This window comes from Melanerpes formicivorus, unplaced genomic scaffold, assembly GCF_026170545.1.
Source record: "Melanerpes formicivorus ecotype bairdi unplaced genomic scaffold, bMelFor1.0.p_v2 SCAF_22, whole genome shotgun sequence".
Classification (NCBI taxonomy): domain Eukaryota; kingdom Metazoa; phylum Chordata; class Aves; order Piciformes; family Picidae; genus Melanerpes; species Melanerpes formicivorus.
This window is the reverse complement of record NW_027142374.1, coordinates 10,415,118-10,429,046: the sequence shown is the minus strand read 5'-3', so window position 1 is coordinate 10,429,046 and position 13,929 is coordinate 10,415,118. Positions and strand designations below refer to the sequence as shown.

The 13,929-nt window shown below is 38.8% G+C and overlaps 1 protein-coding gene and 1 long non-coding RNA gene across 3 annotated transcripts in view; one reads left to right on the top strand and one right to left on the bottom strand.

Annotated features, from left to right (window-relative positions):
* The window catches only part of LOC137448019 (uncharacterized), a 27,217-nt gene extending 15,000 nt beyond the window's left edge, over positions 1–12,217 (top strand). The window contains exon 3 of the long non-coding RNA XR_010988968.1: positions 10,858–12,217. This is a non-coding gene — a long non-coding RNA (uncharacterized lncRNA). The remainder of the gene's footprint in view (positions 1–10,857) is intronic.
* CUL4B (cullin 4B) overlaps positions 1–13,929 on the bottom strand; it is a 24,613-nt gene extending 10,684 nt beyond the window's left edge. The window contains exons 1-10 of one of the 2 annotated variants that reach the window (XM_068152110.1): positions 12,748–13,929; positions 10,079–10,194; positions 5,245–5,348; positions 4,741–4,810; positions 4,198–4,271; positions 3,110–3,272; positions 2,922–3,011; positions 2,561–2,643; positions 1,443–1,510; positions 294–412 (exon numbers count right to left, since the gene is read on the bottom strand). In XM_068152110.1, coding sequence (XP_068008211.1) covers positions 294–412; positions 1,443–1,510; positions 2,561–2,643; positions 2,922–3,011; positions 3,110–3,272; positions 4,198–4,271; positions 4,741–4,810; positions 5,245–5,348; positions 10,079–10,194; positions 12,748–13,279 — 1,419 coding nt within the window. In that variant the 5' untranslated portion in view covers positions 13,280–13,929. The remainder of the gene's footprint in view (positions 1–293; positions 413–1,442; positions 1,511–2,560; positions 2,644–2,921; positions 3,012–3,109; positions 3,273–4,197; positions 4,272–4,740; positions 4,811–5,244; positions 5,349–10,078; positions 10,195–12,747) is intronic. The other variant, XM_068152111.1, reaches the window with a different exon arrangement.

Sequence of the window (13,929 nt, the reverse complement as noted above, 5' to 3'; positions counted from 1 at the left end):
AATTATAATCAAGATAAACCCTCCAAATCTATATGGAGTGCAATAATTCAACCCCACATTCAATATTTTGATAGGGTGAGAACAGTTCCTATTATTTTTCTTAGTATGGTTTCAAAAGCTGTCTATTACATACATATAGTAGTCTAATTCTTAGAGAAATGTAAAAGACATATCTGTGTAGATAAATATGTCTCTATCACCTCATATATAAGCATATCTAAGCATCTATCTATATAGATAACCTTAACCACTATTCACTAACGGAATCTGTTCCAGACTGCTAGGAACAGTACCTTTATGTACTCAATCCAGTGCTGCAAGAGAACCTGTACTCCACCTCTCACACGACTGAACAACTGATACAGAAGAGAAAGGTCTTGAATTCGGTTTTCATCAAGAAGGTGGTTTAAACCTGCAGATGAGACAATTTCAATAGAAATTAAACCCAGAGTAATACAAAGTGCAGCAAATTATTACAATAAGTGAGTTCTTGAAGGCTAGGTTTTTTTTACCAAATAGCAATTTAAAAAATTTAAGATTTATTTTTTTAAAGCTACCTACTTTAAATGCAAAACTCAGAACACCTGATTGAACTGGCTTAAACCTTAAAAACCTTGTTATTGCCCCAGATATCTTAGATTACATGTACTTTACATAACATACTTATCACAACACCATTGCTCACCATGTCTTTACTATTCCCTAAAGATTTGAAATGTTTATGCTCTACTGATCTGTGGGAAAGGTTTCCTTGGAAGACAGAACTAAGTCTCAGTTCCAGCTGTAAAATAAATTTTACAGGTGTTTGAAGGCAAGCAGCTTCAAGAAACATCTTCACCTTTTTAACAGAGAAGGCGTGATGTTCCACAGCAATGTCTGTTACAGATGTGCAGGAAGATGCTCACATTCAATTTCATCCACAATCTGGCTAGTAAGGACTGACTATTATTCAACTCTTGTCATACCTGTATCTATTTCTACACTATCCCTCAGAGCAACAGAGGGTCACTTAACTCCACAAAGACTATTGCAGAACTAAGGTACTCCATGCTGATTTTTTAGAACAAATTGCTTTTGGTGAGCACTGAGTAGTCAACAGTTAGCCTTTCTGGTACAGTCATAATCTGAAGGCTACTCCTTTGCCTCTGAATCTTGAAAATTCTGTTTAAACACACTGAACTCAGGAGTGCCCTATTCTAGTTTTCCTTCCACTTTGCTGTGTATCTGAAGGCAGCATTGCCTCTCCTTGCTACTGACAAGAATGGTACTTGCCCTCTTGCAAAATGGTCAATACTATTTAATGACTTGAGAAGCAAAAGGCATTAAAGAATGATGCAGCTTGTGTCCTCCCCCAGCACCTGAATCTGTCACTTTCTTTTTTAGCACAGGAAGTTAAAGCCCTGAAGCAGTAAATAAACATTGCTATAAAGAAGAAAGATTACCTTTCTGAAGAATGGCTGTTAAGTGTTCACCTAGAAGTTGTTTTTCTACAGTAGCAATTAGTGGCTTCCTACAGGAAAAAAGTAGTTTAGAATTAGTTTTCCTTTTTCCATTACTGACAGTTGTAAATAATTTTTTGAGCTGTTAACTACACTTGTCATAAGGAGTGCTCTAATTACATGTGGCCAAGGACCTGAAATAATTATACATGTATTAATCCTTTTTCCTCACCAGTAAACAATCTTTTTTGCCTTTTGCTGACTGAGAATTTAATTCACACAATAAGCCTCTTCTACATGACCTCTAAGGAAGCTGGACAATGATTCCATTAGTGAATCTACCTTCTCCTATTTAGTGGGAGGAGATTCATGTCTTGGGAGACAAACCAAGGAATTAAAATCAACCTCAAGTCAAGAGGTATTAAAACCGAATAGGGAGCTGGTGACTAATGAAGGTGTGGAAGAAGGAAGCCACTAAACAAGCTAAAAGGTTTTAACACCTGAACAAAGGAAATAAAATTGTAGAAATAAAACACCTTCCTCTCAGAGAGATCTTCTGTACCTGTTCTTTAGGAAGTTGCTACCACTTGCTCAAATAGTTTTCTTGTATTAGTGACCTACAGTCTCTCAGAAAACAGCTGTTGCTTTATGTTTGTCCTATCTATCATGGTCTCAACTTGGCTGTATTTGAGGAAATCCTAAGTAGAGAAGACTGAAGAGTGATGTTAATTTTTCCACTCCATTAAAAATATGCAAATATCTTTGTGTAAATATTCAGGGCATTTAGCTTGAGAATTCTCTATCCCAGGTCCTATCTTTTTCAGGAAAGGATGACATCTGATTAATTGCATTTCAGCAAGAAAGATGTTTGGATTGGGAGTGGCAGCAGCAGCCTTTTTTTCCACTAACCAGATGCCCAACAGTGTTTATGTCAAAGTAACTAGTGGCTTAGAAAAGGACATCAGTTGTGTGAGCCATGACAATGCTTCATTATAAACAAGGACCTGTGGGAAGTGAGAAGCATTTGATGGTCAGTAACTGAAAGAAACTGTAGCTATCAGACAGCCCTCAACAGAACAAAATCCAAACAGCTAACAATCTCAGGCAGCAACTGCACTTACGTTGTGCTCTGATCCAAGTAAGTGATTATCCTGTCTGCTTCTTCTTCCAAGCGCTTGTTGACATGGTGAAGGTATTCTGGAACCTGAAAGTGCCAGAGCATTTTGTACATTAAAGAAAAAAACCCAATCAGGAGAAAAAAAAAGAAAGACAAAAAGAAGACAGTACTGGTCTGACAGCAGCAGCAGCTCCAGTTTTAAGCAGAAATCATTAGCACTTTGACTGAAGGCAGCTGCATGTGAATTTCCTTTTCCGAAGTACTATAAAACATGAAGGTCACGTTATTGCCCTGCATGCTGGCTAAGGCAGCAGGACAGCTCCTTATCAACAGGCATCACAAACACTCTTAACCGTTCCAAATACCTCTCGTTCCTGCATGAGCCTCTGTCCCTCTGCTGCATACAGGCGGTTGGTCTCTTCCAAGAATCTATGTTCGAAAGAGTCTTGATAAATCTAGGGACACAACATGACAGCCATCAGGTTAAAGCTTCTTGAGCACTAATTAGAGTTTCAACTGCTTATTGGTTTAATGGTGACATACATTTACTCACCTGCAAGTCAGAAAGCATGCTTAGAAGGCTTCGCAGTAAACTCCTATCGATAGCCTCACCATTTCTTTCCCTCTCAATCAGCAGAAGAATGCCATCAATAGTTTTGTTCTGAACTTTCTGATCACTGATTATATGAGTTCTGAACAATTCTAGCCCCATATCCCTGAAAAGAAAATACTGTTCAATAAATTGTGTAAGAATCCATCCCAAATATTCTCTATTAATAAAATCATAACTAGATCAAGTGGAGAGCAAATAAATACCAGCATTCTTCAAATTCCTCATTCCTCTGCCCCCAGGTGAACAAACAAAAAACAAACCGTGACAAAGCATCATCAGCAAGTTACAGATTTGAAAGACCAAAACATTTTCTTTTTCCTCCTAAACAACCACCTAACTTTCACAGCATCTTTATTGTTCACTTGGTTGTCAGAAGGATGGCAAATGAACAACAGATAATGTAATCCTGGGAGGACCCAATTCCATGGTTAGGCTGCTGGACATCACTTGCTACTCTCCAGTTCTTAGACAGAGCTTATAACAACTCAGTGATGTGAAAGATACAGATCTCTGCTTTGGGCATCTCAGTTAAAGCCTTCTGTAAATTTGAAACTATGTGTCTAGACACTTTCAGGAAAAGCCATGCAACACTCCTTCAGTCTCTGGCAAAGTAATTCAGGTGGTGCCAAAAATCACTGCAGAGCATTTGCTAACTATTAAAGTAACAGTGCCTGTGTCTTCAAAGGCAAGTCCAGAAGAGAGAAACTTGGTTTTAAGTAACTTTTTCCTTCAAAAATACTTATAAACCTTTGAATATTATGCATGTTAAAGCCAGTAACTGGGCAACCCAAGACCTTGCACTTCAGTTGCTGAACAGGCCCTCTTAACTTGCAAACTGGAAGTTGATACCTACACTTAACTGAAATTTACCATTACAACTACTCTAGAAGAATCCCGCAATTTACAACAGAAAAATTAAAAGCAAAGTCTTCCTTTGCAACAAGCAATTTAGAGGTCACTATAAAGTTCATATTAAAAACACCCCACACTAAAAAACCAGCAATGATTTTTGTTCTTTATGCCCTTACCAAATAGATGGCAGCATGGAATTCTGAAGTACGTAAGTTCGATCCAAAAACAAAAAGATACTTCTAATCATAATCTGTTATAGAGGGAATAAAAAAAGCCAGTCATTTTACTCTTGAAATTGAAGATTAACACAACTTATGCTCAACAAGGGAAAAAAACCAACACACTGACAGGTTTTAGGCAGTGCTTTCTTAGACACTTGATTTGTTTAAAATACTCTGCCAGTCTCAGTGACGTGCTCAATGCAACATTTAGCATCTCTCTATTTAGAAGAATAGTTCCTTTAACAATAGGTATAAAACAAGAAAGGTTTGCACAGAAACAACAGTTACAGATGTGTGTGTCTGCAATGTGTCAAGGAACACACTAGAGATGTATTTTCAAGGCTTGATTTCTAACCAACTCGATGTAGTTATATTTCATGAAGAAACCCGATAGAAATTGAAGACAACACTTCAGAAGCACAGTATCTTTGCAAAGGAAAAGTTAAACAAAACACAGGCTGACTTGACAACTGCTTTTTTAAAAGCTAAAAAGCTTACCATTTGTCTGCAATGATCTTGCCAACATTTGTCTATTTTCTTTAGAAAAAGGACACTATCCAATGAATCCATGAAGACATTGTTAAGAAAACTGTAATAAGTAATGCCAGCAATGAAACAAACTAATACTATTTAATCCATTTAGCAGAGAGCACAAAAAGTCACTCCCCAAAGAACCAGTTAACTTCTTGCAATATTATCTTTAATGAGGGTTCTTGTGTTAATGAGAAATCAAAATGACATCTTTTGCAAGATGTCCAAGTGTTTTCTGAATACCCACAAAACTTTCTCCCAAACTATTCAAATGGTTACAGACACAAAGAAGTCAGTAGGGCTCTCTGATATGCCACAAAACCCAAACCAACAGAAAACAGACCAAATCATGCAAAACTAAGGAATTCAGATTACCATGGTGTAGTATGACAGACTAGTCAAAGAAATCCATCACCACATACTAGCAGATTAAAAAACATTCTGGCTTGTCAACAGCTTCAAAAAGGATATTCTCTGAATTGGTGAATTTGTGCTTTAATGTGGTCTTCACAGATCTGTCTCAATTGTTTATACAAGTTTGCAGAAATCTTGTAGGAGCAGAGATTTTCAACAGCCTGAAATAGGGAAAAAATGGATACTAAGAAATCTGTTTCTATTCTCACATGTGGTTTTACAAGGGAAGGGGAAAAAAATCTCCCCTCAAAACAACCCTGGAATTCTGCTTCTCACCCAAAAATCTACCAGGTTTTAATTGTAACATAGTTGACAGCTGCAGGCAAAACACAAAAGATATGGCATTATAAACATTATATATGGCACTATAATGGTAATAGGAGAAAAGGCAGGCCATGCCCAGAGCAGCTTGCAGTTTGATTTCAGCTGGAGTACCAATACAACACAAGCAACTGTGGGGCTTGCATCTCTGAGAAAAGTCCATTAGTTTAGCATGTTCCAGCAGGTTGCTGGGTTTTATACTTCAAAGGAGACACTTAAGGTCTCAATTTTATTAACTGCTGTGCTCTGCAAGTCACACTGATATTAGCAGAACAGCACTGCTAGTGTTACTTTCTTTTGCAGTCCTTTCCTTGATTAGGTTTCCGTCATCCCCAGAAGTACACACACATATACATATATCTGTCCATCAACTCCTTGCCTAAGTTTAGCTACAATCCTGAACATTTTTTAGTAGTATGACTACATTCTAGATGTTTAGTGACAAATCTCAGATTTCTAGATCATCATGAAGTATTAGATAACTGTTGCTGTACTTCACAGCAAGAGGCAAACCCCAGAAGTTTCACGGGTCCAGATATGTCTTGGTCACTGATCAAGCAAACAAGCTTCTTAAGTCCAGAACATAGTCTAAAGTACAAGACTTTTCCATAATTTATACCAATTGTCCAGATTTGGACAACAACTGAACTTTAACTGTCTGTGGACTGATGAAAACACCTGATTTTTCTGTAAAATTTTTATGGAATCTACAAAGGACAGGTACATGATTTTTGACTAATGCCTCTCTTGATTCTGTTACTTTAATAGAAAAATACTTCAGCTGCCAGTTCAATCAACATGTAGGAAAAAAAAACAATGACTGGAAGTTTGTTCCCCAGCAACTGCAGACAACCATACAGGGTACCAGAAGTACATAGACTAGATCTACTCCATTAACACTGAAGTCACCCAGAATGTTTCCCCACAGTCCAAACAGAAGCACATCAATAATCAAAATAGCTAAATGAAGAGATCCTCAGTTTATCCTTAGATATCAACAGTAATTATTCTCAGTAAACAAGTCCCTAGAGCAAGTGCACTACAGCTCATACTGCCTCTAGCACAAATTTAAAAAAGCCAAAGAAGCACCCCCAAAACCCTCCACAAAAAACAAAACCATCCCATGCAGCAACACATGAAAACCAGACCTACATAAGCTTACTGTCAGAAACACAGGTACAGCCAGAGGCTGAGTCTGTCAATTAAGACTGAACCAAGTGTGAATGATGATTATTAGCAAAGCCAGAATTACCACTCCAGTGTATGCATCTTGGTATTTGGAAATAGCAACAGATTCAAGCTCTCAGCCTTAATGCTTAAGAATTCCCAGAGAAATACAATGTAATAGGAAAATATGGTCTATGGTTTACTGCTCAGGAGGTTATGGATGCTCTCAACTCTATTCCACTGTTGTATCTGCAGAGTCAGACTCCAACTGAAAACAGAAAACCAGGAAATAACCACTGCTTTGATTTCAGAAGCAAAAGGAGAAAGCCAGGCTTGAAGAGCCTGGCCAGACCTTCAGCAAGTGCAGGAAATGTGTTTGTAGTTTTATTTTGGTTGTGTTTCCCCTCCTCTCCACCCCTATCCGCTCCCCATCTCTTTCCTGCTCTTACTTTGGAGAAAGCTGGGAAGGTGACTGGTTTAGAAAGAACAGACTAATTACCTACATAACCTCAGTTCATCTTTCTTCTACCTATTGGCCTAGGATACCAGTGGCCATGTTGCTATACTTCTGGTCAGTTCATCCATCCCAACTACCAGCACTTCCATAACTGCTGCCTATCGAAACAAGTACTGTAATAGAATCATACAACAGCTAAACTTGGAAGGGACCTTAGAGATCATCTACTCCAACCTCCCTGCCATGGGCAGGGACACCTCACAACCAGACTCAGCTGCTCAAGGCCTCATCGAACCCAGCCTTGAACACTGCCAAGGACGAGGCATCCACAACCCCTATGGGCAAGGCATCCACAACCTCTATGGGCAACCTATTGCAGATTCTCACCAGTCTCCCTATTTAACCACACTGTTTCAAATCCTTAAATGAACTGCCCTCTACAGATGGACAAACACACAGCATCATGTGAAATAAGCTAACATGCATTAATAGACACTTTTATGTAATGTTTGTATAAAGCTGTGCTTTCGTATCAGAATTCTAAAGTGTTAACCACAGGTCTGCCAACATTAAACCTCAAGTGCAAAACCTCTGCATCTTCATTAATAACAGCCATAAAAATGTTTTAATTAAAATTTATGAATTCTACTCAACTTGCCTTTTAAGAGATTAAACTTTCCAAGCACAGGAACACAAAAGCTTTTATTAAGATTTGCTCTGTGGAGCATAACATTGCTACTGCTACATTGTGCTCTGCAAATTTAATTACTGGTGTTACACAACAATAATTGCAATGCACCAAAAATCCCCAACTTTAGGGGCTCCAGTTCACAAAATTATTTTGTTCTGAATTAGTGGAATTAGGCTTTCTGATCAGGGAATCTGTGCCCTGAAGATGGTCAGAACATCCAAAGGGGAAATGCCCCATTGCCTTTGTGCAACATGTATTCTGCTGGATTTTTGTGGTTCATTACTTTTCCCAAATTGCTGCATCCACACCTGGGTTTGCATGCTGGGGAAAATTAGGCAGAAGAACTGAACATAGGGCTGATGAAAGAAAATCAGAACTTTCCAGAATTACTTAACTCGGATTAAAATCCAATTTCTGGTATTGACATTTAGGTCTCTGTTTTCTGGGACAAATTTAAGGAAAATTATTCTAATACAGAAGGTTTTGATTCTGTAGTATTTCAGCTACTCAGATGTGTATTGTTTCTCTAGCTGGGAAGGAACATAGCAAGTACAAAGCTAGTGCCCCACAAAGAAATAATGCCTCAGAAAGTCTCACTGAGCAAACATTTAACATGGGCAACAGTTAAACCAAACTCAGGAAGTTTAACTCCTTTAAAAAAGAAAGATCTTATTTTGAGATGTGCAGCAGAACTTTTTCAGACTCTTTTGCAATGAATAATGGTTTCTGCCAAGGCATATTTGGCATCATCTCCACTTACCAAGCAGCTCTTCAGAATTGTTGACATTAGTTTAGTCAGCATTTAAGAACACTAGTGATTCCTTTTACTATTTTTAAATGAAGGTAATTATTTTTAGATGTATTAAAAAAAGTAAGTTCATAGCTGTTTGCACTCCATTTCATTGCAGAGCATCTAAGTTGCTACAGTGTTAAAACAGAAAAAAACCCACCTGTATTTTTGGTGTTCTGAGTGAAAGCAACATGAAATTAAGCTTGTGATAAAAGTGAGCTGAAATTTCAGTGACAACTGTAGAGCAGAAGCAAGGATTTCCAACAGCACTTTGTATTTTTAAACAATTTTTGGATAACCTTCAAGTATTTAATTAACAGTCATGTGCCCTGTTGTTCAGCCTAAAGTAACTTGCAACACCAGCCAATACAGTGAGTTGTAACTTGTTATTAGTTTCACCAAGTTTCACAGAAGTAACAATGCTATTGGTATTTTAACAACACGACACATAACCCTGGCAAACCATGAAACCAGCTCTTTTTCTATTAGTTGGATTAATCTGTCTTTTACTAAAAGATAATGAGCTTAAAACTGCACTGGATTGTTGAACATGGGCCCTAGGGGTCTTGGTTCCACAAGGAATGGCAATTTATCCTTCCCTAAATCTCTCCCCAAAGCCTTTTACAAACAGGATTTCTCTCCCAAACCTCAGAGAAGTCACTCATACCTGAATGCCACTTTAATTGAACAGCTGAAGGAGCAAATCAAACAACTGACCAAGTAATAAAGGCTTTAAAAGTACAGTAAAAAGTCTAAGTCCTTCTAAATACCCAGCTGAAGCAGTACTGTTGCTGTGTCACTAAAACCACAAGAACCATGATGTTAGTAGGAAAAGGTGAGGGGGGAGATCAGTCTCCCTAACACTTTCAGGTTAAAAAGTGGAGCTTATAAAAAAGTTAGGAAATGCAATTCAAATCTGATCATTTCCTAAAACACGTAAGGCAAAACAATCAGAGCAGCTGCTGGGAAAAAATTTGGATTCTCACTTATTAGACAGGATGCTGACTGAGAAAAAATACAATAAATGCTAAACCCAATGAAAACAACAGAATCCTAGTTCCTGTTCATAAGTCAAACAAAAAGTTTCAGTTTTTACATTATTTATGATAGTCAAATCATGAGCAGATACTGTATTCAGAGAAAGGATCATATTTTAACAGTTGTCTTCTTACCTAAACATGAGTGGTTTAGGATTTCACATGCCTCCTTTAACAGCTACCCACCCCAAAACTGTAAAGGGAACACAGCTCCTTCCCTTAGTTAACAAGTTGACTTGTCAACTATTCCAAGGGAAACCACACCTTAGATCATTAAGATTTGAGAAACTATTTGATGATGTTTTCCAAAGACAAAAGCCACCATCAAGCAAAATGTCACATTCTTACCAATGTATCAAAAGCCCTGTTGGGTTTGTTTGCTAAAAACAAACCCAAAAGCACAGGCACACCACTGACAAAGTACTTACCTGATAGAGCTCCTCTAAATTGTACTTAATTGAAGTACTGTTCTGGATAGCTTCTACAGCTTCTTTCAGTTTTTGCCAGGTTTCATCTGTGTAGTTTTCAGGCAATTTGGGTTTTTCTTTAAAAGAAATTGTATAGAGTTGGAGAAAGTATTTAGAACAAGCAAAACATGTTACCTTTTTACAGAAATGAAAAATGTAGCTTTAGGTGGAAGGAGAGATGGGCTGATACTCTAGATTTTAATTTAAACTTAAATGAAAATCGAGCATTTATGCAAATGTAGTATCTGATTTACAATGGAAATAGTAATGCATTATAAGAACTCAGCACTGCTCCTTCCCTGCACATCGCTGCATCTGTTGCCTGAACAGTGTGTGTGATTTATAAAAATCACAACACCCTGCTTGAGCAGATCAAGAAGGGATAACAGTTACAAACCAGCAACAACAATCTATCTTCATTATGCTCTTTTTCACTAACAGGACAGCACAGCTAAAAAAAGGTGAACAAAAAAGCTGAAAATGATGGATTTAAAAAGACATAGAATTGGGCATTCTTATCAATTTACTGCTTATTAATTTACTTTGCATGAACAGTTTAAAAGAAACATGCATGGAAATACTGTAATTTATTGTTGCAAGGAAAAACTTATCTTAAAATACTTTACAGTAATCCATTTACATCTCTCTTGAATTTGGCCAGTGGATATGCTAGAGTTAAGCTTTCTTTTAGTATTCAAATAGCTTTGCAGATTTGAGCCTTTCAATTTATTTTTTTTCAGTCTCTTTTCTAAAGGTGTCCCTGCTATGCAACATCTTGAACAAGCCTAAAGCATTTACAGCAGGCTGAGAGAGATTCTCCAAGTCACATCCTCAGAATACCAAGACTACTTTAAAATTCTGTATGGTCAGATAACAAGCTAAAATGGCCAGATCTGATCTAATAACCATGTTCCCAAAAGGAGAAGAGAGGAGCAGAAAATAAAGCAAGACACCCACAAAGCCATGCCACCAACAGGTGAAATTTGCTCACAGCTTATCTTCTATTCAAATACATTTTAACATACTTAAAGGCTAAAAAAAAAAAAAGAAAAGGCAGATATAAAACTTCATGATTTCTCTAGAAATAAAGAGGGAGAGGTAGTGTTTTTGTTTTCCCAAGCACTTCCCTACAATATTGGCAGTATCTCAACATTAGTTACAGTGCAAGAATCTAGAGACAACCAAGTACAAGTGAGACTAGCCAATCATCTTCAGCAACTAACAAGTATGCCACTCAGCAGTACAAAGATTTTAGGGGTTACCGACCTTGTAAAGGATGTTATTGCTATCACACCAATATAAATACAATAACCTTAGGATTATTGTGGTAAAAAGCAAATCTCTGAGAAATCCTTTTTAAGCAAGCGATTCAAATACCAATTCATGAGCAATGATGATCAGAGCACCATGCAATCCACGACATTTAACAAGTATTTTAAACATAAAAAGTTGACTTCCCTTAAACAGATCAGTGTAGAAGCAACAGAAAAGTTGCATTTATGATGCACTATCATTCATCACGAGCATAAACTTTAAAACAATGAAATTAAATGATGACATGATGGGCAGAGAAGTTTTTTTTTCTTAAATTTAGGAGGACCTTAAAGCAAAAAATTATACTTTTTGATAATGAACTGATGTAAAACACTACAGTGACTATTTAGAAATTAGTTTTAACGTCAGTAATATCTCCCCCCAAGTGCATAGGTGAAAGAGATGCAAGCCAAGAAAATAAGCTTTTTGACTGTATGAGAAGATAGTAAGGGGCAGGAAATAAAAGCCCACAATTTCCCCATCTTTATAGAAGAAAAATACAGGACAGAATTTCATTGAGGCTTTCTGCCTAAATTTCTGCTTCCTACAAAATGAAGCATCACAAAATTTCAATTTCGCTGCATCAGCTGGTCTCCACACTACTCAAAAATCCCAAACACCTACTGAGAGAATTTATAAAATAATGCAAGCTTCTACAGTGACAGGATCTTAAAACAGAACAAAAAGGCACTAAAGAGTTAAACAATAAAAATTACAGCTAAGATACTGCAAGGAAAACAATCAGCAAAAATCTGAACTACCTACTTTAAAGGCAACTGGGGAAACCAGAAGGGAAATCCACCATAATAGCCTGCTAATCACCTTAGTTTCAAAATTTAAAACTAAGCACAGGCAGATTAACCTATAAACAGGCAACATGGATAGAGGCAAGACACACAGATCCAGGCCCAGTTTAAAAACATGCATTCTGTGCCCAGACTTGGCATAAACTGGGCTAAAACACCAAGTCCTCAATTGGAAATATTAAGAAGAGATACCAAGTTTGCAGAAATTAACACACTTGTTTAGAAAGGCCTTTTGCCTAACAAGTTAAGGCCTTCTAAAGAGACAGCGTGAAAAGAGCCTGAAAAAAAGTCCCAAGCAGTGAAGTATAGCTCAGGACGTGTACATGACTGGGCAAGTATGCATCATAAAACATTATCCTCCCCTTACATAAGTATAGAAACATTCATCACAGAAAAGCATTTCCTGTATAACTTGGAGCTATCTGAAAGCCAACCGGCTTTCAGGTTGAAAACAAAACACAAACTTGAGCCTCAGCTCCCCATAGGTTGTGACAAATTATGGCCTGTTACCTTTAAAGTTCTTGATCACTAATTTCTTAGCAGAGCCAGGTTTACTGTTGGCGAAACTGGAAACAGTAGAGGAGGCAGCTTTGGTCAGACCATTTGCATGGTGCCCCACAGCCACTGACGAAATTAAAAGGTTTTTGTTTTTGAGCTGCTGTTGGTGCTGCTGTTGAGAAGAAGCAGCAGGAGAGGAGGATGAAGACGACTCTTCAGCCATCTTCACATCGAGTCCAATAAAATCTACGGAGTCCTCAAAGCGCAGCTTCTTCTGGAGGTGATGGTTAGAGGAGGCAACCCCTGAGGAGGAGCACGAGGAGGTGGTGATGACAGAGGAAGAAGATGAGGAGGTGTTTTTGGAAGGAGAAGAGGAGCAGGAAGAAATTGAATCAAATTCTTCTCTTTCAGAGTTGCTGTTACTGCTGTTATTTAACTTTCTCTTCTTGCAGGAGGAGCTGCTGCTGGTATTACCATCAGTGGCAGGTCTGACCTCCTGGGCTGCAGCTGGGGGGTTGGGGGAAGAGAAACCTGTGGGAAACATGAACACACAGAAGTGAACAGGCTGAGGGGCATCAAATCCTTATGGTGTGACAAAGGGAGAGAGATAGAGTTTGAGTCAGTCTCTCTGTTTGGTGTTTCTCGGAGAGGGGATCTTTCAACTCCTCTCTCTCATCAATGGTGTCCTTCTGTATTCCCCCTCCTTCGCTTTCTTCTTTCTCAGAGAAATCACTTTATCTGCTCTTCTCCTTTTATTAGTTTCTTCTCGTAGTTCGCCTGTTTTCCTGCTTTCTCAGAAGAGCGTCTCCGTTTCTGCCTCTCGCCACCCACCAGTTTCTTTCAATTCTTCTCTCCAATACCAGTATCTCCCCACAGGTGCCCGTTCCCCCAGTTTTTCCTTCCGCTCCCCTCCTGCTCCGGCCGACTCGTCTCTGCCGAGCAGCAGCGGGGAGAGCTGAGCGCGACTCCCTCACGCCTCAGCTCCAGCCCCTCGCCCCACACGCCTCCCTCTCCCTCGCCGCCGCCCGGCCCACTCTCCCCGCGCAGCCCGCTCTCCTCGGGCTCCCGCCTCCCCCCTCTCTGCCGCCTGCTCGCGTTTCCTGAGGGGGGACGGCCCGGCCCGGGGCTTGTTATTGTCAATACACGGCAGAGAGGGAGCCTAAAGATGGCGGCACATCCGGTCGCCGTGCATGC